We start from the raw sequence: 27,253 nt of genomic DNA on the forward strand, positions 1-27,253 counted from the left end.
AAAATATTTTTTAAAGGATAAATTCCAAAGATATTAAGGAAGTAGAATTCTCAGGACATTTTGATGGCTCCAATGATTCAAGAAAGAGAAAAGAGCAGGATGATCTTCAGGTTTTAAAAATTATCTACCACAATTTTTCACAAAGGTGATTGACATTAAAAACCCCACATCTTTCTTAGCTTTCTTCCATCAGAGTCCCATTGGAATGGTCCCTGGGAGAAGACATTTCCAGTAGTATTTGCTAGAGTAGCCAATATAGAAGCACATCACATATGGAGATACACTCATAAAAATGCCTTCTTCATTTAGGAGGGAAAACAAAAATGTAGCACCTACAGGGGTTGGCAAACTATGGCCCACAGGCCAAATCTGGAGCACTGCCTATATTTTTAATGGCCTGTGACTAAAAATAGTTTTGACATTTTTAATAGTGGAAAATAATTGAAAGAAAAATAATTTTTCATGACACATTAAAATGATATAAAGTTCAAATGTCAGTGTCCACAAATAAAAGTTCTACTGGAACACACCCATGCTCATTTGTGTACATACTATGTGTACAAGCAGTCTTTGGCTGTTTGGGGCTACAACTGCAGACTTGAATATTTGTTTCAGAGACCCTAGAGCCCTCAAAGCCTGAAATATTTACCACCTGGTCCTGTACAGATAAAGTCGCTGACTCCTGGTCCACTATGAGCCAGGGACTGTGCCTAGGGCTTTCACATCATGTCCCCTCTAATTTTGTTGAATCCTTTAGTGGTCTATTAGGCCATAGGGAACTGGAGAAATTAGCTAATTAAGAACAGTGATAGGTTTTATTTGTAAAATATTCCAATTATTTAGGCAAAGGTAATGAGTCACTTTTCATTTATTTTTTAGGATCATATTTTTTCCCTGCTTTAACCCTGCTCTTCAGTCCAAATGCTTACAGTACTAAAGCTAAATTTTCAATTATAAAGCCTTTTGCAAATACAGCCTTTTAGTCACATCTCATCTCTCTCTTCCTACCTATCACCACTGAATTTCTCACTGTTCTCCCATTTTGTGCAGACCCAAGCTGAAAGTGACACATGGAAGAGATATCTCTTGTTCGTTTCCTTTAGGTCCCTTGCCCACCTCTCCCTTCCATGTCTTTTTTTCATTCTTCTTTACTTTCTTCATCGAATTGTCTGCCTTTATGAAATATAAAGGGAATTTCAAGCAGGGAGGGAAGGAAACTGCAAAACACACACAGGGTTTTTGGTAGGGAGACATACCTCTTACCACTCTGGACGGCCTAATTGGTCAAATCCTCGAGAGTAGGGCCGGCTTTTTTGTTTGTTTATTTTGTTTTGCTTTGTTTTTGTTTTGTTTTTGCTTTTTTAAATGTCTTCCAACATGTATTAAAGGTTCAGTGAATTGCCATTCATTGATTTTTTTCCTCTCCCCCTCCCCCTCTCCCTTGGGAAACCTGGAAAACAGAAAATCTTCCCACGGAAACTCCTCAGGGGCGCCCCAAGATCCAAAGCTTCTTTACTTGGACTCGCGCGCGCTGCACCCTCCCCCGCCATCCACTACCCACCACCCACCACCCACTGCAAGTCCCCAGCCGGCCTCTCCCAGCACAAACCCAGCGCGGGCTTCTCGAGCTCCCGAGCGCGCGCGCGCGCTCTCTCTCTTCGGCCCCCTACCCTGCAGCAAGGGCAGCGTGACGTAATGCAACCTCAGCAAGTCGGCAGCGATATAAAGAAGGACAAGGCGGCGCGCCTCCCAGACGCAGAGTAGCTTGTGATTGGCTCGGGCTGCGGAACCTCGGAAACCCGAATGTGAGGACCTTACAGATCCACAGCTGCCGACCCCTGCAGAAATCTGGAGCGCGGTCAGAATCCTACCGGCGGCGGCGGCGGCAGTGGTGGCAGCAGGTAAGTAGACGCCTGAAGAGAAAGTCGAGGGATCTGGGTCCGCGGCGCTCCGTGTCGCCCGTGGGAGAGGAGGAGAGGCTCACACCCAGCCTGTAGTGTGGGGCGAAGGGAACAATGGAAGTGGCGTCTAGTCCCTCAGCTTTGCCTCCCCCTCGGTCTGGCAGTTTTTCCTCTCAGCCGCAGCTGGCGACTGGAGGAATGGAGGGAAGTGGAGTGTTTCCCCCTACAGGCCACCTCTCCTTCCTCTAGGCCAGAACCCTAGGGGCAAGAGCCGTCGTTGAGACCGTCGGTGGTTTAGGGTGACGGGAAAATGGCGGAAAACAAAACGGTGAATTGAAGAATGCGGCATCCCCCTGGCATTTTCTCTCGGCGACACCCCCCAGTATTCCTTTCATTGGCGCCCCCGCCCGTTTCTCTGTCCCCCACCCCGCCTGCTGTTTATGGTAACCTTGGAATGCGTGAGGGATGCTGGCGTTTGCAAGGAGGTGGCACCGAATCGGGCATACTAGGGGGTAGGGAGCAGGCAGAGCCTGGGGGGAGGGCGGGTGTGTGCGGCAGTTGTCGCCTCCACTGAAACACCACCATTTTGGTTCCCAGCCGTCTCCTGTGTAGCGGGGCTGAGAGAGCGCGAGGAGGATGAGGGGTTGGGCAGCACGGCGTGGGTAGCAGCGGTGGCAACCGCTGCACCAAGTGAGAGGAGGGAGGAGGGAGGAGGGGAAAGGGTATTCTTGTCTCTTCGCTTTCTGCCTTTCCACGGAGAAGGTTCTCTGGTTCGGTTTAAAATCCAGTCATATGGGGAATATAGAAGAGGGCACAAGTGTGCGTTCTGCCCTAAATGACTGAAACTTGGCATGGTCGTGGGAAAGGGAGACTTATGCGGGAAGCGGGTTGCGTCCAAAGCTGCAATACTGCTACTTGCCAGAGCTCCTTTGTCTGCTGTCTCCGCAAATACTTTCACATTCTCTTGCTCTGCTGCCTTAAGATTTCTCTTCCCCTCTCACCCTGTTTACATCATCAAGAAGCTAGGTCTGGAATGAGCTGTTTGGATGAGACGGATGAGAGTAAAATTTTTTTTTCTTTTGATTGTTTTGTGATTTCTTCTTCCCGTACACTGTTAGGAAGATGTTTACTTGAAGCGTACTTATCGGTTACCTCCATTCAATAAGGATGTGAGATACTCTTGAGAATACTGAGGAGCCCAGCTATCTTTGGCTATTGAATACTTAACACAATGCTGTTCTCATACCTTATTTATTATTGATCTTATTTTAAACTTCCTATATGGGAAAAGGTGCTCCAATTTATTTATTGGGTATTCATACAGTGTGATACTTCCTGCAGTAGTTGCACTATGTGTTAAAAAATTTACACTTAATTGAGCGCTAGTGCAGATTTTTCTCTATCCATTTGGCAAGGAGAAAGCTTGCCCTTGGTTGATTCTCTTTCACTTTCCGAAATAAGGTGTTGCTAGTGATTTTTAAATGTGCTTTAGAGAAGATTTGATGTAATGAAGTGGTTGAATTCTGAGTATAGTATTGTTGCTTATATCGTAGTAGATAGTTGTTTCTGTCGGAATCCATTCTGATGCTTTTTAGATGAACAGATTTGAGCATTTGAGCTCTTCTCATCCTCACCCTGCATGCTAAAGTGTAAAGAAAATTCCCAAGTTGTATAAGAGATTTGGTTTAAAATGTTTTAAAATGTCTAATTATGAATGTGTTTTTACAATAGGTAAAGAGAACGTTTTTCCAAAGAAAATAACGTAACTCAGAAGGAAAAATAACAAAAACAATTGTTGCAGATTTTATTTTACAATATGTAAGAAAATCTACAATGTCTTCGAGACAGTCATATTAAGGTGATTAACAAAATTGTTTTATCTTATTTAATAATTAAAAGTAAGTGTTTAAAACATTTTCAGGCATTTGTAATTGTTCTATTAGTTATGTGAAAAAGAAATCAATTATTCTAATTAAAGTTGAAATAGTACACTGTTTTAAATGTTAAAAATAAGTCCTTATGGCATTTTGATTTATCTCCGTGAACACTGGGGTAGTTTATCATGAACTCTAGGTAGTTTATCATGAACTCTCCTGGCCTCTGATGGCTTCATTTTGGAGGCAGGAAACAATGTGGTATTTGAAAAAAAAAGAGGGGAAAAAGACAAAATATAGCCAAGAATTTCTAAAACTTTGAAATTTTGTTAATACATAAAGTAATTTTGTTGAAACATTTGATAAACAGAAAGAACACCTACTGCTGTAAGGATTTTTATATACATGATTAAAATGTTATATTCTCCTGCCTTCTGTACACTTAACAGAACTTTAAGGCAAGGAAACAAAATCTTTGTGATCTTAAGGATAGATTAAGTTGCTTTACATGGCAGCTTTCTAAAAGTTTAACGATATAACCTCATCTTTTGTGCAATATAGCCCAATTTATTCAACACTTCTAAATAAAAATGAGACAAATGCTTTATAAAATTGACAGTTTTTTGGTTGATATACTTAGAATTTTATGTTTGAAGGGGAAATGCACATATATAATTGTAAGAAATATACTTAGTGACAGCATTTGACTTTTTAGGTTCCATACTGTCTGGTGATCTTAAATATAGGATACATCACTTGAAATGAAATAGAATCCTTGCTTTCAAAACTATCTTGAAGCTAGAGTGACTTTATTAATGATTAAGAGAAAAAAAATCAGTTGTACAATTATAAGTAAATGATATTCTGAAAGGAACAATTTGCTAAATGTTTGTATGTGATTGATCTTATCTCTACCATATTTAGGAAGCAGTCATGTTTCATGAGTCCTCAAAACTATGAGACAAGAGAATGTAGTAGAGTGAGGCCAGAAGTCCTTACTGGCTCAAAGAACTCCAGGGAAACTGGGATAGAACATTTTACATTATAAGTAGAACCCCGGGAGCCAGAGGTGAACACAAGTTTATCTGCAGAGCTCCGCTGCAGGGCTGAGCTGGGTCTGGAAGAAATGGATGAGAGCCACTGGATGAAATTCACTAATACTAGACATCTGAGTCCTCTAGTAATGTATACATATCCCATATTGTCTATTGTCATCTTGTTCTTTTTCTTCTTTTTATAACCTACATTTTAACTGGAGCGTCAGTGCTACTGTTTTGTTCTTTTGCTTGCTTCTATCACTTCCCCTGTGGCTTGTCACCCTTACTGTGCTTTATTCTCCATTATCTTTGATTTATTTCCTTTCACTTAGCCTTTCTTTTACTTATGCTTGTCACATAAAGTATCTAATCAAGGTTTTTATTTTCCTTTGTAATAAGATTTGCACACCTGGTTCTGAGGCATATTATTCATTGCATTTTCCTCAGAACAACATACTTTGGCCTAAATGTATTTAAACTATTTTTAAAACCATTTCTTTTACAGAGGTTTGTGAATGAACTTTGCTAAATATGGATTCAGGTGGTGGAAGTCTTGGATTGCACACATCAGACTGTAGAATGGCCCATACCATGATTATGCAGGATTTTGGTAAAGCATTTTCTTTGTTGTATTTTTTTTCTTTTTTTTTTTTTAAGAGTCATAGCATACTAAATATCAAAACTATATTGAAGAAGGAGATAGTTTAAGAAAAGTTGTTCTTTTGCTAGGAAAATTCATTTGTAAGGCTCATTTTCTTAAAGTAAACTATTTGTCCGTAGTTTTCTTAAAATCATTCTTAAAATTTTGTGGGAGGGGGGAAGTAAGGAAACTTAGAATATAATGGTAATGTGACATTGAAAATGAAAAAAAAACTCAGTTTACATAAATAAAAACATCAGTTCTCAAATGTAGGAATTATTAAATTGACTTTCTAAAGTTCATTTTAAATTGTATTGCTGCTAAAACTGGGAAAGGAACTACTTCAGTCATTACAGAGAAGTTAGGTGTTTATATAGTGAGATATAGGAAAATCATGCATTATGTGATTAATTATATTCTGATGCAGTATCCTCAGAAAGTTGTTTCTAGTAACATCACATTTTTCCTTTAAAAAAAAAAAAGATTCCCTACTTTTGTGGCCAAGTTTTTCAGTAGACTCTTAACAGTAGTTATTTGGATGAAATGTTAAGACTATCACAGTCAACAAAGAAACTGAATCAGGGCAGGGTCAGTCTGAATTATAGAAAAGATTGAAGTATCCGAAGTATAAGAGGCAGGGATAGTGTGGTAAGAATTGAAGAAAAGTGGCATGGAGGACACGGGGAGTTAGGAGAAGGGAGTTGGGGGAAATTGAGAGACTATGGACTCTGAAAAACAATCTGAAGGGTTTGAAGAGGTGGGGGGGGGGGGAGGTTGGGGGAACCAGGTGGTGGGTATTAGAGAGGGCACGGATTGCATGGAGCACTGGGTGTGGTACAAAAACAATGAATACTGTTATGCTGAAAATAAATTAAAAAAATGATTAAAAAAAAGAATTGAAGAAAAGTGGAGTGAGAGTAGAAAAGACAAATAGTAAATTGGGATAAAAAGTAAAGAGAAAACAAGGTATTATGGAATTATCAAAGATGATATTGGGATGGGGGATTACAACTAATAATGCTTTTCTCAGTTAAGAAAATGCTACCAATGTTTTCACATTAATGTGAATATGTTATTTTGTCCCTTGTAAGGCCTACAGTATTGAGAGTCAGAACTGGATTCTAGTCTTGGCAGTCCTGTTAGCTATCTGTGTAAACTTGGGCAAATTATTCAACTCACTTTTGCGAGGGGATTGGACTAGATAACATTTAAGGTCCTCTCCAGTTCTATGATACCTTGACACTTTTGTCTGATGAATAAAGATGTGGTGCATAGATCAAGATTGAATGTGGTGGGAGATCGAGATGACTGTGTATTGAATTGATGAAATAGAAAACAATCATTGATTCATTTTGCTAAATGAGTCAGAAGTCAATTGTGTTGATTATGGATGACTTAGAAGTAATCTTGGATGAAAAAAGTACAGGAATAAATTCTAGAAGCAGAACAAAGAACTGAAGAGTAAAGATTTCACAAAGAATTTTGTGAATTCCTCGCTAGAAATAGTTTTTAAAATACTGGAACACTTGAACTTCAGAATAGTAAGTGTTCAATGTTCAGAAGTGTTGGTTGAAATGTCACCTTTAATTTTTTTGCCTTTTAAAAATATCTTAGAGGGTACTTGGGTGGCCCAGCTGGTTAAAGTGTTTGCCTTTGGCTCAGGTCATGATCCCAGGGTCTGAGATAGAGCCCTGCATCAGGTTCCCTGCTTAGCAGGGAGCCTCCTTCTCCCTCTCCTGCTGCTCCCTCTGCTTGTGCTCTCTTTCTCTCTCTCTCAAATTAATAAATAAAATCTATTAAAAAATAAAAAAAAATGAAAATATCTTAGAAATGGAAGAAATACGGCATTTTCTCCATATGATACAAAATTTAACCTACCCTGTAGCATTTGGAGAAGTGTCAGACCCCCTTCACTCCTGAAGAAGTTGCCTGTTAACAAGTAAAGCCTGACACCTTTCTAAGATTGAAAAAAAAATATATCTATTTAGTTGTGGTGAATATTTACTTGGTCTTCCTCTTACCTTTTTCATTATTCCTCCTTGGTGTCTTAAGATTTAATTAATCCTTTATTATGTCTAATACTTCCTTTTAGTTGCTAGGGAAGTAGAACATGCATATTGAAATACATTATGTACATTCTTTTTTTTCTTATTTTATTTTTTATTGAGATAATAATTCATATAACATGCAATTCACCCCTTTTAAAGAATAAAATTCAATGGTTTTAGTATATTCACAGAGTTGTGCAAACATCACTGCTACCTAATTTTAGAACATTTTGTCATTGGAAAAATAAAACCTAATACTCATTAGCAGTCACCCCCAACCCTGCTCCAGACTTAGGCAAGCACTAATATTTCTGTCTATGGATTTACCTATATATAAGTGGAACCATACCCTATGTGGCCTTTAAGTTTTATCAGTATTATAGCCTGTATCAGCTTCTCTTTAAATTTCTGCCAATATCAAAACTTAGATATTTGCAGTCCCATAAATTAATGATGTTTGTGAAACACTTTGGCATATACAGGTGAAGCTAGCCAAGTAAGGATACTATGTAATGATACTATGTATCACAGGATCTTTTAATTCTATAATGTTCTTGGTGGGGATAAGATCGCTACTATATTAAGGATTTGAAATAGTAATTTAATTCAGAAACTCATTAGACCAGTTTCTTTTGAAGGATATTTGAGATTAAATTTTTTTTTTAATTTTATTTATTTGAGAGAGAGTGTGAAAGAGTGAGCATGAACAGGGGGAGGGGCAGAGAGAGAGGGAGAAGCAGACTCCCTCTCAGCAGTGAGCCCCGCCCAGGCTGGATCCCAGGACTCTGGGATCATGACCTGAGCCAAAGGCAGAGCTTAACCAACTGAGCCACCCTTGTGCCCCTGAGATTTAAAAAATTTGCGTGATTTGTGTAATAACTTTGCTTGTGTCTCAGTATAATAGTTGTCCTTGGAATCTGTGCCTCTGAATTTACTAGTTAAGATTTTATTGATGCAGGGGCGCCTGGGTGGCTCAGTGGGTTAAGGCCTCTGCCTTCGGCTCAGGTCATGGTCTCAGGGTCCTGGGATCGAGCCCCGCATCGGGCTCTCTGCTCAGCAGGAAGCCTGCTTCCTCCTCTCTCTCTCTCTGCCTGCCTCTCTAACTACTTGTGATCTCTATCAAATAAATAAATAAAATATTAGAAAAAAAGATTTTATTGATGCAAAAACTCTGTGTTGCTCTGTGACTTAAATAGCAAAACAACCTTAGATAGTGGCCCAAGATAGACCCAACAAATACCAAATTTTATCCTATACCTCTGGTGAAATTCCAGGTATTTACATTTAAATGAAATAACTTTAGTAAAATGGGAAATGCTTGAAATGATGACTTATTTCTTACTGTTGTTTGGTTATACAATTTCTTTCACACTTTTAAAATAATGATTTCTTACCATTTATAATTTGTCACCTAGTGACATAAATAGTTAATGCCACTTAATGCTGCTTATTAAATGTTTTAAAATTTAATTGAGTGACTATGTGATAGATCTTTTTACTCATTTTTTTTAAAGAGAGAGCGAGAGGATGCATGCACAAGTAGGGATGGGGAGAGGGAGAACGAGAGAGAGAGACTCTTAAGCAGTATCCATGCCCAGCATAGAGCCTAATGTGGGGCTCGGTCTCACAACCCTGAGATCATGACCTGAACCCAAATCAAGAGTTGGATGCTTAACTGAGCTACCCAGGTGCCCCAGAATTTTTTACTCTTTCCTCTCTCAAACTATTCCTTTAATAGTGAGGTTAACCCTATAAATCTCTTAAAAAAAGAAAAAAAAACAACAAAACAAAACAGTCTCTATGGTAAGTAAATTCTATTCTCCTTTTGGCGGGTAGAATTAAGTCTAGAGTTAAACAGTAAGTTCAGTCCTCAGCTTAAACCTTGAGCAAGCTTATTTAACTTCTTTAAACCATAATTCCTTCATACTTTTTATAGTTTATTCATATTTAAAAAGGAGATAATAACACAGGTAATCCATATAAAAATATTAGCAGGTTGCTTGGTTCATAGTCATTGGTTCATATAGCTAGTGTGTAGTTAAATACCTGACTTTATTTAGAAATCCATTGGGATCTAGCAGATGAGCTGATAAGAGAAAAAGCAAATTTAATAGGAAATGTCTTGGATCTTGTCCTGAGTAATCTGCCAGCACCCTGTGGAGAACTTGTCAATTCCTTATCTAGGATCCTTGATATTATTTAGTTCAGTGTAAACAAGCATATTTGGATTTATTTTAGCTTAGATCTGATTTATTCTGACGGGCAAGTTCCTACTAGAGTAGAGGCTAGAACCCTCCCAGCCGGGTTCATCTGAACCCAGGCCAGCACTAAGCATTATTCTCTGCTTCCATCATTATCTAGTGACTATTCTCAGGAACCACACTAAACTCCAGAATTTTCCATATTTTAAGTCTGACCTGTGGAAGGATTTTATAAAATATTAATTTAATTTTTTATATACATAGAATTCCAATACTGTGAATTTTATAGGTTTAGCATTTAATTTTTCTTTGCTAAAAACCACATTCCTAATCTGGTTGAATGCTGAATTTGAACCTTCACCAACTGCCTGTCTCCAAAATGGCCGGTGGAGAAACAAGTGAATAGGAAGTACTTGTTTCATACATACTCTCTTTGTCTACCAGATTTCCAAGATTGAGGCTATGTCCTTTTGGGATAATATGGTGGTTTAGGCAAGAGTTTGAGAATACTGACAACAATGCAGAGGGATTGAAAGGAAGATAATTCTGAAAGGTAGCTTTCCCTTCTCACCTTATCTTTTGTTGGGTAAGAGTATTAATAATGTCTACTGGTCTCCATCCTGACTTGTTAACTGACTTCCATAATGCATTGGTTAATAATAATGAACCCTGGATAGCAGATGACACTCTTTCAGGTATGACTTTATGTGAAGAAGGCTTTGTATTAGATTATTAATGTAGATAATTTTGTTATAACCTGGTCCATAAACTCTATTAACTTGTTTCCTGTACACTTCAGTGAGGCAGGATTTAAGAGTTCCTCATGAAGGGATTTTACACTTTTACATTTGTAAGGGGGGTAGGAGTTGGTGTTTACCATGCTACTCAAGAAAAACATTGTTTAAAGCTTTGTTCCTGCAGATTTACTAGTTTAGAATTTAGTGCAATTTAGAGTCCCTATGTATTAATTATATCAAACCAAATCTTTATCTAAAATGAGTTGGAATTTTCCCCCCAAAATCAGGTGTTAAAAGATTCCTTCCTCTTTTAAATATAGCAATTTTTATAAATTTAGAGACTTTTATATTTATAATGCATATTTTATAATATAGCTACCTTGTCGTATTTTACTAACTTAAACATATTAGTACCCATTTATGTTTGTGTGTCCTTTTAATTTTAATTTTAGCTTTTTGAAATACAAGACTCACAGGAAATAGAAAAAATAATACATAATGTCCTTTGTAGCCTGTACTCCTCTTCTTCCAGTGGTGCCATCTTATATAACTGTAGTACAATATCAATTCTGGAGATTCATTCAGGTGTTGAATGTATGGATAGTCTATCCCCTTTTTGTATTCCATGGTAAAGATGTGCCAGAGTTGGTTTTACCAACTGTTTATCTACTGGGAGTACATTTGGGTTATTTTCAATTATTTGCTATTATGTGTAAGCTACTATGATCTCTTAAGAAATTTTTTTTAAGATTTTATTTATTTATTTGACAGAGAGAGACACAGTGAGAGAGGGAACACAAGAGGGGGGAGTGGGAGAGGGAGAAGCAGGCTTCCCGCCCAGCAGGTAGCCCGATGCGGGGCTCGATCCCAGGAATCTGGGATCATGACCTCAGATGAAGGCAAACGCTTAATGATTGAGCCACCCAGGCGCCCCTGTTATGAGTTTTCATCTACAGCTTTTTGTGTAAACATATGTTTTAATATCTCTGGGGAAAATGCCTTGGAGTGTTATTGCTGAGTTGTAGGGTAAATACATGTTTAATATTGTAGGAAACTGGCATATATTTTCCAGAGTTGCTGCTACCATTTTACATTTCTACCAGCAATGTATGACAGACCGTTTCTTTGTGTCCTCACCAACCTGTAGTGATATTATTCTTTTTTTTTTAATTTTAGCTGTTCTAATATAATGATATCTCATGTGGCTTTCATGTTTTACTTGAAAATAAAGTGCATTATTTTTAAGGTCGTGATTTAGATTTTTACTGACATTGTTTTCACCTACCTTCACCCCAGTGCCTGGTTGGTGCTATTTTGTTTGTTTTTCACTTTTATGTAAGCTCTATGCCCAATGTGGGGCTTGAACTCACAACCCTGGTTCTAAGAGTCATGTATTCTACCGACTAAGCCAGCCAGATGCCACTGGTGATGGTTTTTAGTGCCGTTAATTTGTCAGTGTTGTTTTTTGTTTTTTGTTTTTTTTAATGATAGTTTAGCCAGAACAATTTCCTATTTTTAAAATGTTTTGTATCATCTCATACATTAAATATGCTACTTTTAATTAATAAAATAACTTTACTTTTTTTGGATAATTGTTTGTATTATAGTGGCTGGAATGGCTGGTACTGCACATATCGATGGAGACCATATTGTTGTTTCAGTTCCTGAGGCTGTATTAGTTTCTGATGTTGTCACAGATGATGGGATAACCCTTGATCATGGCCTTGCAGCTGAAGTTGTCCATGGGCCTGATATCATCACTGAGACTGATGTAGTAACAGAAGGTGTAATTGTTCCTGAAGCTGTACTTGAAGCTGATGTTGCTATTGAAGAAGATTTAGAGGAAGATGATAGTGATCATATCTTGACTTCTGAGCTAATTACAGAAACTGTTAGAGTACCTGAGCAGGTTTTTGTGGCTGACCTTGTTACTGGTCCTGATGGACACTTAGAACATGTGGTCCAAGATTGTGTTTCAGGAGTTGACTCTCCCACAATGGTATCAGAGGAGGTTCTTGTAACTAATTCGGATACAGAAACTGTGATTCAAGCAGCTGGTGGTGTTCCTGGTTCTTCAGTTACTATTAAAACCGAAGATGATGATGATGATGATGATGATGATGATGTCAAGAGCACTTCTGAAGACTACTTAATGATATCTTGTAAGTGAAACAAAAGACAGAATTACTTGGGAGATTGATTTATATATAACCTGGGAAGGCTTTCTGGGATGGGGAATCTATTCAATAAAAATCATGGGGATAATCTTTTTGAAAAATAATTTTTTCCAAAGCTGTATGGTTGCGATGCTTTTTTGAACTTGCTCATATTTTTAATTTACTCATTGAAAGTTCATATCCAGAATTTAGCCAAATAATGTAATTAATATCTTAGAACAGAAAGGAAGGTTCAATAAGAACATTAACTGATAAAATTTTTAATGGTAAATATATATATTTCAAATTGGGAAGTTTATGTAGCCACTGCTTTCTTTTTATTGTAGCAGGTACTGGAGTTGTCAGTTCAGTTTTGCTTAGGAATTTAAGCATAATATATTAAGAAATGTGTAATTAATTTTTTAATAAATACTTGAAAAGGAGATCTTAAACTGTGTTCTGCAATTCTCCCTGTGTTTATTTTGTTTGTCTAAATGTGCATGTGTATATTCTAAGCAAAAAATACTTTACTGTGTTTATTTCAGATTGCTTTATGATGTCTATAAGACATTCTATCTGAAGGAGGAAGATAGAAATATCTTGTTCTCATTTTAAGTGGTGGGTTTGCCTGAACAGCAACAATAATAAAAATCTCATGATGAGTTATTGAAGGAGCGTGAGGAAGAAGTGGGTCTATTCTTTAAAAATTTGAAGGGATCATGCTGGAAGTACTAAAGATTAGATAAAACTTCACTTTTTCATGGTGGATTTTTGTGCTTCTCTTTTTAAAATAAAAAAGGATTGATTGGGAAGTACATCAACAGGTAGAGTTATGTGTATGTGTTTATAAAGTGATTGTATGTTATATGTGTATCAGTGAATTTAAAACTAAAAACCAATTGGATTATTTAATTTGTAAATATGATTCTGAAGTCTAGCATGTTAACTTTTTCTCTCTATAACCACTTTTCAGGGTGAATATTTACATTGTTTCTAAGGGAATAAGTTGTGCCACTAAAATACTGTCTGCAAATGTTATTACCTCTTTTTAAATTGATGTCCATTACTAAAGCAATTCATATTTACATCTTAGCCTGACATTTAAAAAAACTATGGTTATGATCATATAAAATGGTGTGACAAAAGTTGGCAGCCATTCTGTATCAAAATAATATTGTGCCTTTAAAAAAGTACTTGTCAGATCAAACTCTTTGATATTAGTTTAAAATTTAGACATCATATGTTTTGTGAATTGTCAGACCTTAACATATCTGCTATGATTTGATTCTGCAGAAGATTTTTAAGAGTTTCTAGAATATTTTAATTTACACTGTTTATCTTTATATTGCCATATATGTTAAATGCAAAGGATTTTTGTCCATCTCTAATAGGAGTAAACTGAAGATTATAAAGAAAATTGTATTGCTCGAATAAAGCTGGGACTGCTGTGGGACCATTCTAGGGGAAATTTAGACTGGGAATTAATTAACTCCTTAATCATTAGTAAAGAAACAGCAAGATTTTTTAAAATCCATTTAAAACCTAAGCAGTTTTTTACTGTAGAAAATGGAATATGCAAAAATTAAATATTTTTTTATATCACCCATTTTCTCACCACACAGATCCTTGAACGTTTTTATAATGGTTATACTCAAATTGGAGCTACTTACTTATTACAATTTTCATTTATTTTATTTTATTCTCTTTTGATTTAGCTTTTCCCTTTCTTCCTTCATAATTTTCATTTCATTTTCTTTACCTCTTGGTTTCTCTTGGCCATTGAATCTTACAGGAGTTATGAGAATAAATTGCCATAAAGGCCTCAGTGCTAATTTTAAATGTCCTCTTTTCTGTTTTGGTTTTTTTTTCCAAGATAGAGATTTTCAAAATATCTAAAAGATAAAGTAGAGGAATTAAAACAGACCTTTGTCTTGTTCCTGAATCCCTAAATATTCCCATAAGGAAATCTTTTCAGTAGCTGAATTTTACAGTTAGGGAGTTTGTCTTCTCTCATATCTGAGGAGCATTTGAGCTTTTTCCCCTTTCAGGCCAAATGTCACAAATTTTCTGTCTTAGCAGATGTTTAGGGTTTCCCACTTGTGCTTAAGCAACTTGAAAATTAATATAGAACAACTGTATAATTCTAAAATTATCTTAGGTGTGCTCTTCTTTAAAAATACCTAACATCCATAAAACATTTATAGGTGATGATTTCCTTTATAAGAGCTGCACTGGAAGAGGGATGTTCCATTAGATAATGAACCAATATAAAGTATTAATTGTTTTTTACCTATAAAATTTGTTTATATTTCTTTCAGGAACATAACTTTGTATAAAGCAAAATTTCCTGGTAGGGTCATTATGGGAAATCCCATCAAACCTCACCGATTTCAAGGCTTAAAACGAAAAGTTAAAACCTTTGTATTTTCTTAATATAATGACTTTGTTGAGACACAGTTCACATGTCATAAAATTCACCATTTAAGGCACACAGTGGTTTTAATATATTCATAGCATTGTATAACCATCACCACAATTTTGGAATTTTTTTCCTCACTCCAAAAAGTAACCCCATGCCCTTTAGTAGTCACCCTGGACCCGCCCCCCTCCACCTACCACTCCCCCTCCCCTGGCCATCACTAATCCAATTTCTGTTTCTATAGATTTGCCTATTCTCAACATTTCATATAAACAGTATCATGTAATTTGTGGCCCTTTATGTCTGACTTCTTTCACTTAGCATAATGCCTTCAAGGATCATCCATATTGTAGCATGTGTTATGTGTCAGTACTTCATTCCTTTTTGTTACTGATATTTCATTATAAGGGTATACATTTTATTTATCTATTCATTGGTTAATAGACATTTAGGTTGTTTCTACTTTTGGGCTATTATGAATAATGCTGCTATGAAGATTCATGTACATGATATGATGCAGACATATGTTTTAAGATATCTTGGGTTTACACCTGGGAATAGAACACCTTCGTAATCTAAATGTTACTAACTTTTGGTTGTTTCAGTGCTATGAAGTATAGATCCTTTACATGTTGCCTGACCTGATTTCTGTGGTTATTATAATAATAGAGCATTAATATACTCTATATTGATAATAACATATCTACCAGATAATTTTGGTAGATGTAACACAAAAGGGGTACAGTTAAAAAGCCTACTCAGCTTTTAAAAGGAATATTGAATTTTTAATCAAATTGTGCTGTTGAGATATATAAAAGAATATTAAACATTAGCAAACTTGCCAACAATGCATCTTACTGTTTTATGTTACATTTAGCACCAGTAGAATTCTGTGATGCGTATAATATTACCTGCTATTACTGTCTGGAACGTCTTGTGGGTTAAGAAACAGCGCTGTGAGACTTGGATATTGCAAGCCTTACAACAAGCAAAAAGGTTAAGCCTTAGTTTGGGGTATTTTGAGTATTATTTGCATTAAGAAGATCTTTGAGGATCCTTTTCTAAAATCACTCCATTGTCTATTAAGTCTTTGTTAACAAAGAATATAGAATATATCTTGGTTAAGTTCATGGTTTATCTTTTAAAACTGCACAAGAGCATCCTTAATAACTTTATCATCTTTTATGAACTTAAAATACAGAACAAGTTGGGTTACTCCATATATTTCAAAATTGTTCATTCTGAGGAATCTAAGTAGAAAATAATGGATACATTAAGCTATGGACCTTAAGGCATGGTATAGATGGAACCAAAATAGCAACAGTTATTTCTGTACTTAAAGTAAAAGCTATGGTACAAAGCTATGGAGAAGTGACCACAAACTGTATTTCATTTCATGAACTTAAATTTTGTGAATTATAGTTTTAATTCAGTTTTTGCAGAAGGAACTATGATCACTTTAAACTATTCAATTATATCAAATGAGAGTATTTTTAGTATTCTATTAATTTACTGTTAGTTATTCTGAGTTAAGAAATTAATATTTTGGACACTTTCTGAGGTTTTTGCATAACCTATGTCTTTATTTTCAAGAATGAGAAAGCATTTTCTGGAAGCGTAACTTGCCTCTTTTTTCTGTGATATCATTGTTTTAATTTAACAGATTTTAAAAGAAGCTACTAATTCAATATCAGATACTTCATCATCTTTTATTCTTTCATTTTAATCTGTCCCATTGTCAAAAATAATTTTGCCAAAAAATATAGTATTAGAATTAAGGGCTATTATGGAATGAAAATATTTATTCTATTTATTTTGATCATTTGGGTCCTTTCTTTCATAGGCTATTTGAACTCTTAAATAGTATGGAATCATTTCTCTTTTATCACAAAGTTAAAGTAGCTTTGCATTGTTAAAAAGAATTTCTGAAACTTAGTGTCTTTCACCATTTTGAAAGGCCAAAAGAATATTTTCGAGCTTGTAGGTATCAGATTTGAAACTGAGGTAAGGGAGATCTGGACTTTGACCCATTTAGATCTTCTTGAAATTCATTTTTTTAAGTACTGAATTATCTTTTTTATATCACTTTATTCTTGTTCTAAGCAGTTCTAGAACAGTTTAGATATAGGCAGAGGCTTTAGGATTTTATATTTCATATATGATGCTATGATATACATAATAGGAAGGAGAAGATTTTCCGTACAGATTACATTTCAGTTTTCATAGGTACAAACACTGAAATAAAAAATGGTAGACATATAATATTTGGGGAAATGTATTACTTAATATTTGTGGTCAAAGAACAAAGTTTATTAATATATATTTACTGCATAGTTTGTGCATAGTATTCATGGAAAATAAATGTTATTCTTAAAGACTGTAGAGCAGAGAATCAAAATTTTAAGCATACTTAAAATGTAAGTAATATTTTCATATTGTTGCTTTACATTTCTACATGATTTTGGAGTCTAGCATATGTTAGTAAATATAGAAGTACACAAAATTTCTGGTTTGAAGTTGTCTTCCATTGACTTAAGAGGAATCAAAAGTATTAAGATTTTATTTTTTTAATTCCTAAAAGGTCCTTTTTATAAAATAATTCATCTGTTTTCTCTTTCCTCTTATTTAATTCTAGATTTCATATGCTAATTTGCTTGAGAAATATTGCTATTTTATTTAGAAATTATTGTTTATGTGAGCTTATTTATGAGTACTATGTATTTTATGTTTTGATTTTTTTCTGTTTATTGACTGGGTGTTAAGATTTAACTTAAAATGTTGAACGTAATGGGAGATGATTTAATCATTTCCCAAACTGTTTTAATTAAAACCCTATGGTTATTAAGTATTTCATATATAAATTAAAATTTCCGAATAAGTTTTTATATGGTTATGATCATGTAATGTATCTGATCTCATATACTGTTTTTTTCATGAATCATATCACTTTCAATAGTTGCACAATAATTCATTAAGTGAAGATAGTGGATAGGTGATTAACACATTCATGTTTCACTTATGCTTAACATCCACTAAATGTCAATTGTACTTTTTGACTAAAATAGTTTCTTCTTTATATTTTACAGTGGATGATGTTGGGGAAAAATTAGAGCATATGGGGAACACACCATTAAAAATCGGAGGTGATGGTTCACAAGAAGATGTTAAAGAAGATGCATTTGGTTCAGAAGTAATTAAAGTGTATATATTTAAAGCTGAGGCTGAAGATGATGTTGAAATAGGTACAAATCTTAATTTATTGCTATAATAAGAATTAAAACTAATTCTTTTCTGGCAACTATTCTAAAATTGTCTTTAAAGTGCAGATGTTTTATAGGTTTCTTTGGGGATGGAATATTAAAAAATTATATATGAATAAAAAGGAATGCAGAATATGTCATTCTTGGATTCTTTCAGCATAAGTAGACTATTACAGTTGGAACTACAAAAACAAATGAGTGGAGAGGATTTGATTTAGAGTAGAAAGTTATATTGAGTGTTTAAGGGTACGCTAGAGGCAGGCTACTTAAAATCCTAGTTCTGCAATTTAGCTGAGTGGCTATTGGTGAGTTACTTAACCTCCTTCTGTCTCAGTTTCCTCATCCATGAAAAGGCCATAATGACAGTAACTACCTCATAGGGCTACTGTGAGGATTAAATGGGCAAAACACATATTAAAGACTTATATAGTGCTTGGCATGTGTATAATGTGTTAACATTTGTTTTTATTTCTCAGTGGTTACTGAAATTTAGAGTGTAATTTATAAGAAAATTCTCTTGACACTTGGAAATTTATATTGGAATATTTTGGGGAATACTTTTTGCTAAAGGAAAATGCCCCTTTTTAAAAAAAAATTTTGAAGATTTTATGTATTTATTGGAGAGAGAGACAGAGTAAGAGAGAGAGCATGTGTGGGTTGAGGGGCAGAGAGAGAAGCAGACTTCCTGCTAAGTGGGTAGCCTGATGCAGGGCACCATCCCAGGACTCTGGGATCATGATCTGAGCTCAAGCACTTTAACCAACTGAGCCACCCAGGCACCCAGGAAAATATTTCTTATACATCCTTCTTACTAATTTAGGAAATTATTCCATGATACTTCTCTATTTTGATATGTGATTTAATTTTTAAGGTGGAACAGAAATTGTCACAGAGAGTGAGTACACCAATGGACATTCTGTAGCTGGAGTGCTTGACCAGAGCCGAATGCAGCGGGAGAAGATGGTTTACATGGCAGTTAAAGATTCTTCTCAAGAAGAAGATGATATTAGTAAGATATCAGTACAAGGGCACTGTAGTGACTTGTCAGTAGCCATCATGAATTCTTTTTAAAAAAAAGATTAAGCAATCTCAGAAATATAAGCACTATATAGGAACTAAGTACAATAAAATAAGTCTGACCTTTGCTGTAATTATTTTAAAGGGAAATGGTCCTTTTGTCCAGTCATGCATACATGTATTGTTCATATCAGCAAACATGAAATACTATGTCTCAGATTCCAGGGATACAGAGATAAATAATATATGGTTCCTGACTTCATTAGTCCCCACAGATATATATGGAATTATTGGAAATCTATTTTGTGTGTTATTGGATATGTTGCATACATGTTAAAACTCACAACTCGTCTCTGAGGTAGGTGGTATTATCTTTGTTTTATGGAAGGAAAAAATGCTCAGGGATATTGAATAACCCAAGATAATTTCAATATTAAGTGAGGAATGTAGGATTTCAACTCATATCTGCCTAAATACTGCCAGTGTACTTTCCACATGGCAGTGAACACTGTTGGCCTCTCTCTGGATTTAGCAATGGAAGGGTTAACTGGTGGTTCTCCTTCTGTCACTGAAGGATTAGATAAGTAAGTATTCTTCCAAATAGGTGAAGCTGCCAGAATATTTACTTATTATGCCTTTGATGGTCTCCAAGTAGTTGCTGTTTAAGGTTTCTTGGGGCTGAGTACCATAGGGTGAAAATAACTTCTCAGATTTCCTTTCCCGCCATGCTGCCCATTTCCTTACGAAGACATGTTACTCTCTGCCTACTTTCTTTTCACCTCAGTGTAGGAATGCAGTCCTTCCCTAAGGCTTCTTCTGTCTTCTTGATATGCTGAGAAAAAAAACTATTTTGTTTTGCCCTAGATGGGCAAGAGCCTCCACTTCAGTACATTACCTGGATGATACTCAGTTTTACCTATACTGTACTCTGATCTCCACTCCTCAGATTTCCTTCCCTAGAAGCCATGGGAAGCTGAATTCCAATCCCAAACATGAATAATACACTACAGTTGAAAATATAAGAACAAGTAAGTCTAGAGGATTCGATCGAAGAAGAAAATAATTTCTATTGGCCTCTAAATTCTTTATTATTATTATTATTTTTTACTCATTGGTTGGTAAAGGGGCACAATGGAAGGTGGGAGACTGAAGCTGAGGTTAGCTGATGCCAGAATTCCTTGGGCATGTGGCAAACTTCAATCAGTGTCTCTTTCTCATCAGTTGAAAGAAGGGAAACTTGGGAGAAGAGGGATACTTTTTCCCCACATTTTTTTCCACATTTCTTCCATAGTGAATAGAAGATCCCAGGGTGTGAGTCAAAGGAAAAGCATAAATTCAAGACAATTTTTTACTTAACAGCTTAAATCTAAGTGGGTTATATCACATAAAATACACTAAATGACCCTGTAGGTTTAAATTTTTTTACACCAATACTATATTCTTTAAAAATGAGTCTCACTTAATGCTTTTTTTTTCTCAGTAGGGTCTCTGAAAATCCTGCCTCTTAAAAGGTGTCCACATATTCGTGAGCACCAGCTTATATATGTATTGTGTGTGTGTGTGTGTGTGTGTGTGTGTATGGATATATATTACATATATATGTGATTTTAATTATTTTATTTAATTTTTTTTAATTACTAGTATTTTTTACTACTTTTCTTTGCATGTACACTACTGCATTTAAGTTACAGAATGTGGGGTAGCAAGGACCACTTTCTAGTATTGATTCTACGGGAAATGCTTTCTGAGTTCCAAAGAACAATCAGGCAGAATTATGGACTGCAACCTTTTTTTACAAATTTGTAATGCCCAATGGACTGTAAAATCAGTCAGTATATTTCAAGCGCACATGTTTTATATAACCTAAAAGTCCTTTTCATAGGGTAGGTTCTAAGAGGAGAATAAGAGTTTTGATAAATGATTGTCTCCTAGTGGCACTAGTCTCCAAAGTGCCTAATGTCATTTTTAAATTAACCAAACTGAAATCTTGACAGTTGAAAGATTTAAATTGTTTGGAATTTTTACCCATTTATTAAATATTTGGGGTTATAAACAAGCAATTATTTCTAAAATTTAGGTTGCGCTGAAATAGCAGATGAAGTTTACATGGAAGTCATTGTAGGGGAAGAGGAAGGAACTTCTCTCCCTGAGACTCAGCTTGAGGACTCTGATGTTAATAAAACAATTGTCCCTGTTGTCTGGGCTGCGGCATATGGTAGGACACTGGTATTTTTTCACCTGATAAGTACATATCTATTTGATCAGCCTTTAGGTCATTAAATATGCTGTGCTAATGCCCCCCATGAGTTGACTAATATTATAAAATGTTTTGCTGTGGACTGATTAATCTCTAGGTACTTTTACATGATTTTCCTACCATATATCTTATGTTATTTAAAATAAACCTTGCTTAATGCATTGTTTTTCAGTAGGATTTACTTAAAATCCTACCTGCATAAGTGAGTACCATAAAAAGTTTTTATTTTTCTAAAATAGGAATATCCTTTGGAAATTGATCCTTCCCTTTTTTCAAAAACTTATTTCATGTTTTAACAACACAAATAAGATTTTTGGGGTTTGAAAAGAAACAAATCCAGGTATGCTCTTCTACAAAGTATCTAATTGAAGGTTAATTTATCAAGTTTTTTTTTTCTATTTTACCTCATTCCTACTTAATTTACAAGAAGGTCCAGGTATACTCTTTACTTTGAAAAATTTTGGTGTTCCAATTCATTATCTTATCTTGGTTTTTTCAAAGGTTCATTCATTCAACAGTCGTTTATTGAGCATCTTCAATTTTGAGTGTATTCTGCAGAAATATCTACTCAATTTTTATTTAAAATGTAAGATTGTTCTGGATATTAACAGTTCCAAGGATGCTAACAGTAGCCCTTATTTTCAGTGCGTGAAATTATATCTAATCTATGGGAGAGGAAGAACTCAACAAAAAAAATTTTTAATCCAAGGAACAGTGGTCAAAGTAAGATTTTTGTAGATTAAGATGTGATCCACTAGTAATCATTATACTCAGCATTTAAGTTTTTAATTAGTTTTTTTTTTTTTAGGAGATGAAAGAAGAGTTTCCCGGAGGTATGAAGATTGTCAAGCATCAGGTGAGAGAGCATTATATATGAGATATAAGTTAAATAGCCAGTTTTATATACTGGTTGGAAAATAAGCAGTTACTGGTTTGTGTGTAAAGACACATATGTTAGACTCCGACTTGCCTGGTCATATCTTATCTAGTTAATTACATAGGAGTTTGCTGTTTGGGGCAATTGATTTTTTTACAGACATAATGTGTGATATTCTGTGAGTGCAGTTCATTTTAGATTTATCTCAATATAAAAATGTTGGGCACCTTACAACATGAATCATAAAATGTTGTTATGGAGAAAATTATAAAATAGAAATTATTTTGAAAAAAAAGTAAAAATTATCCATAATATAAACCCTTGTTAATGTCTTCCTTGTGACAGAACTATTTTCTTAATTTCTGTGGCAACCAGTAGATGTACATAACTGTTAAATAAACCTATGTGTCAGCTTCATTTTTCTTTTTAGTTATAATACATACTACATATAGTGTTATTCCATGGTTGATAGTTCTTTTTATTTTCTTAAGCAAAGAGACTTTTTCTCATGATAAAATGTCCGATTCTTCTGTTTCTACCTTTAGGAGATACTTGCCTCTAAATTTAAATGTAGATATCAGAGGAAATGATGAGAGGCATACATAACAGCCTATAAGCTAAATGACTTTGCAGGTCTACATTTTTTTTACATATATATATATATATATATATATATATATATATATATATTTATTTGAGAGAGAGATCAGGGGGAGGAACAGAGGGAGAGGGACAAGCAGACTGCACTCAGTGCAAAGCCTATCACAAGGCTTGGCGCGGGGCTCGATGGGGGGCTTGATCTCACAACTCTGAGATCCTGACCTGAGCTGAAATCAAGTCAGATGCTTAATGGACTGAGCCACTCAGGTGCCCCATGGGTCTACATTTTTAAACTAAATTGCATGACAAAACAGATTTGTGAGAACTGAGATTTTATTAAGTACTTTATTCTGTATACACTGATGCCACTGAAAGTGTGGTAAATTGCCTGCCACATCTATCTTAGTCTTTAATATCAGTCTTAATACTTTTTACATTAATTGAATTATCCTAAGGCATATATACAAGAGATATATTGTTTGTTATATATTACACATTGTCACCATGACCATATTGGTTCACTGACACATAGATATTTCTTTGCTAAGTCTCTTTAACTTCATCAGCCTTCATTGGTGAGAAATTGATCTGATGCTAATATTTTGTTTTGGCCATAAAAGTCTCTCATGTTACATTCATCTTATTAGTTTATTGCTTTAGGATGAATAAATCAAGATATTTTAAAGTTAATTTCACATGATATTTATAGTGTTTACAGATTTTGTGTGTGTGTGTGTGTATGTATGTGTGTGTATAAGGGTATAAAACAAAGAATATGGATATACTTTGTGAAATTTAGCACCACAATGGCAACTTAATGCCATGTCATATCTAGTAATTCATCTAACCAAAAGCAAAAAGTATAAATATTATGTAATTTAATAGTGTATCAATTTTTTTCCAGGAAATGCCTTGGACTCAACATTAGAAAGCAGAAGTAGTACAGCAGCACAGTACCTTCAAATTTGTGACAGCATTAATACAAATAAAGTACTTAAACAAAAAGCCAAGAAGAGGAGAAGGGGAGAAACAAGGCAGTGGCAAACAGGTAAAATACTACTACTTTGTTTTATGAATATTGCCATGATTTGAAATGTGGAAGTCATTTTTTTATAAGCAAAGGAAATAGAGTCAGTTTTTACAGTGTAGACCCACTTCCATATACCTGTGTTTGATTTAAATAGTTGTTTTTTTTTTTTTAATATTTGACTGGTATATAAACTATGTTTGCTCTTTACCCAAATGAGAATTTTCAGGTTGGTTTCACAATAAAGGGTGCCTATTTCTAGTTTACAAAATGTATATAAAATGTTGGTAGGTGAGTAATCTATAATACAAAGATGCTTAGTACTTTTTAGTGAGCTATTTTATCATAAGTTGCTTTCAATGTACATTTTATCCTGCAAGATTCTAGTCTACTAGTATAGTTTTCACATTGTGAATGCCAGCTAATTTTAGCACCTTTATTGTAAAACCCTTTAAAACATCTGGCCAAATGTCACAACTTCCTTTTTTTTTTTTTAATGTAGCTGTTATAATAGGCCCTGATGGACAGCCCCTGACAGTATACCCTTGCCATATTTGCACAAAAAAGTTTAAATCCAGGGGATTCTTGAAAAGACACATGAAGAATCATCCTGATCACTTGATGAGAAAAAAATATCAGTGTACAGATTGTGACTTTACAACTAACAAGAAAGTGAGTTTCCATAACCACTTGGAAAGCCATAAGCTTATAAACAAAGTTGACAAAACCCATGAATTTACAGAATACACACGAAGATACAGAGAGGCTAGTCCACTGAGTTCAAATAAACTTATATTAAGAGACAAGGAGCCGAAGATGCACAAGTGCAAATACTGTGACTATGAAACTGCAGAACAAGGACTATTAAACAGACATTTACTGGCTGTTCACAGCAAGAATTTTCCTCATGTTTGTGTTGAGTGTGGGAAGGGCTTTCGACATCCTTCTGAACTCAAGAAACATATGAGAACCCATACTGGTGAGAAGCCATATCAGTGTCAGTATTGTGTCTTCAGATGTGCAGATCAGTCAAATCTGAAAACTCACATTAAGTCTAAGCATGGTAGCAGTTTACCATATAAATGTGAGCATTGTCCTCAAGCATTTGGTGATGAGAGGGAGCTTCAACGCCATCTGGATTTGTTTCAAGGGCATAAGACACACCAGTGTCCTCATTGTGACCATAAGAGCACCAACTCAAGTGACCTTAAGCGGCACATCATATCTGTCCATACTAAGGATTTTCCTCACAAATGTGAGGTCTGTGAAAAAGGTTTCCATCGTCCTTCTGAGCTCAAAAAGCATAGCGATATCCATAAGGGTAGGAAGATTCATCAGTGTAGGCACTGTGACTTTAAAACATCAGATCCATTTATTCTTAGTGGTCATATCCTTTCAGTTCACACAAAGGATCAGTCATTGAAGTGTAAAAGGTGCAAGAGAGGGTTCAGACAACAAAATGAGCTCAAAAAACATATGAAGACCCACACTGGAAGGAAGATTTATCAATGTGAGTATTGTGAATATAGCACTACAGATGCATCTGGCTTTAAACGACATGTGATATCAATACATACAAAAGACTACCCACACAGGTGTGAATTCTGCAAGAAGGGATTCCGAAGACCATCAGAAAAAAATCAGCATATTATGAGGCACCACAAAGAGGCTCTTATGTAATAAGATCAATATAAAGAAGGAAGCTATTTCAAGAATATGATATGCTACATGGGAGGAAAATTTCATGAACTATTTCATGTAGTTCCAAAGCTTGATAGTAAATCATAACTTTACATTCTTTGTATTAGAGATCTTGAAATATTTGAATTGACGGGGGATCTCGTAGCCCTTTGAAAATTAGTTAAAGAATTTAAGAAGCACCATAGAACGGTTGCAGAAAAACTCTTAAGTGTCTATTTAATAGTATTATATGTATAATTAAACTACAGAAGGGAAAAGCAAAGACAATGACTTTATTTGGCTGATCACACTAGAGATAAATGTTTCTGAAGAAATCATAATCAATTGAGTTTAGCAATGCTTTGCAGTGGCAAGCAAGTCTCACTTTTATGTGATTTTCGAAATGAGGTGGGGCAATAAAATGCAGTCATCCATCAGTCACTTAGTCATTGATCCTTTTTTATGGTATCTGAAAATTGAATTCCAGAAATGGCAAAAGTTTTGTGTATTCATTAAAAGAAATGTCACTGAAAAACAGCTTATATTAATTCAATGCTATTAAAAAGAATTTCAGAGCTGCTAAGATTTTATCACAGGATAGGATGTTTAAAACATAGCATTCTTTGCTGAAGTCTAAAGTGAAGTCTGAGATGAAAGTTCCCTTTTTTCTGATGTTCAAGTTGATTTTTCAGTATGGCATATATGACAAAAGTATATTTGAGTCAAATGTGGCTTTCTAAAACAGATGCAGCAGTAGTGTTGCAAATAAAGTTAGCACTATATTTCTTAATGATCTAAAGATTAAATTGAGAGAACACGGTTTTCTTGAAAAACAATGTTTAGAAGTTTCTTTTTAGGTCAATCTCAGCAAGTAGGGTTGGTTTAGTCTTACTTGCTCTAATGTTTAAAGGTGCAATTTTATGCCATTATTGAAAATTTTGATTTTTAAAATCTATATGCCGTATTATTAACATGCATTTTCAACGTGAGGCAGCATATATACAGTATTTAACAAAACACTGTGTTGCCAATAGAGTTTGGAGGTGGATATTCAGTTTACAGTGTATAAATTTAAAATATGCATCCTTTTAACAACGCTTTGTGTTAGCATGCTGCAAATCAAAATGGCGCTTAATATAAAAAGCTGGTTTAGGGAAATTTTAATGAAAATCTTGTTCATAAATATAATGCATATGATGTGTACTTTTAAGTTATAGTTGCTTCATGTTTACACTCAGCTGTTCAACATAATTAAAATGTAATTTTACTTTATGCTATATTGTGGCTTTGTGTTTGAAATAATGTTCACCTTTCTGTTTCTGCACCAGATGAGAATCTGTTTCTTGAGAATAAATTTTTTTATCTTTCTTCACTTCAGAATATTAAATTTGGAAAATTTAAAATAGTGTGTTATGTGGCTGTAAATGATGTACACGCTGTAAAATAAGATTGTCATTGTTATGTGGGATTATTATTTCTAAATGTTACTCATTGAAATGAGCATACAATAAAAAGCATTTAT

At 34.9% G+C, this 27,253-nt stretch overlaps 1 protein-coding gene across 4 annotated transcripts; it reads left to right on the forward strand.

Annotated features, from left to right (window-relative positions):
* The first annotated feature begins 4,604 nt into the window (after positions 1–4,604).
* LOC111140087 (zinc finger protein 711) lies at positions 4,605–27,253 on the forward strand. Of its 4 annotated transcripts, none has more exons than XM_022492473.1 (8): positions 4,605–5,422; positions 12,046–12,600; positions 18,100–18,255; positions 19,145–19,282; positions 21,368–21,505; positions 22,356–22,403; positions 23,929–24,072; positions 24,554–27,253. In XM_022492473.1, exons 1-8 carry the CDS (start codon positions 5,344–5,346, stop codon positions 25,729–25,731), a joined length of 2,436 nt encoding a protein of 811 aa, XP_022348181.1. In that variant the 5' UTR covers positions 4,605–5,343; the 3' UTR covers positions 25,732–27,253. The 4 variants fall into 4 exon arrangements, with proteins under 4 accessions (XP_022348181.1, XP_022348182.1, XP_022348183.1 ...); XM_022492474.1 differs by lacking the exon at positions 21,368–21,505 and adding an exon at positions 22,193–22,270; XM_022492475.1 differs by lacking the exon at positions 21,368–21,505 and adding an exon at positions 22,193–22,270 and having other exon boundaries at positions 12,100–12,600.

The sequence above is a fragment of the Enhydra lutris genome, unplaced genomic scaffold (assembly GCF_002288905.1).
Source record: "Enhydra lutris kenyoni isolate GAN:26980312 unplaced genomic scaffold, ASM228890v2 scaffoldscaffold161, whole genome shotgun sequence".
NCBI lineage: Eukaryota > Metazoa > Chordata > Mammalia > Carnivora > Mustelidae > Enhydra > Enhydra lutris.

Excerpts from the sequence above, each read along its gene's own strand:
- LOC111140087 (XM_022492473.1), top strand. The coding sequence starts at position 5,344 with ATGGATTCAGGTGGTGGAAGTCTTGGATTGCACACATCAGACTGTAGA. Across the intron at positions 5,423-12,045 it reads CATGATTATGCAGGATTTTG|TGGCTGGAATGGCTGGTACT; the intron begins GTAAAGCATTTT and ends TTTGTATTATAG. Across the intron at positions 24,073-24,553 it reads AACAAGGCAGTGGCAAACAG|CTGTTATAATAGGCCCTGAT; the intron begins GTAAAATACTAC and ends TTTTTAATGTAG.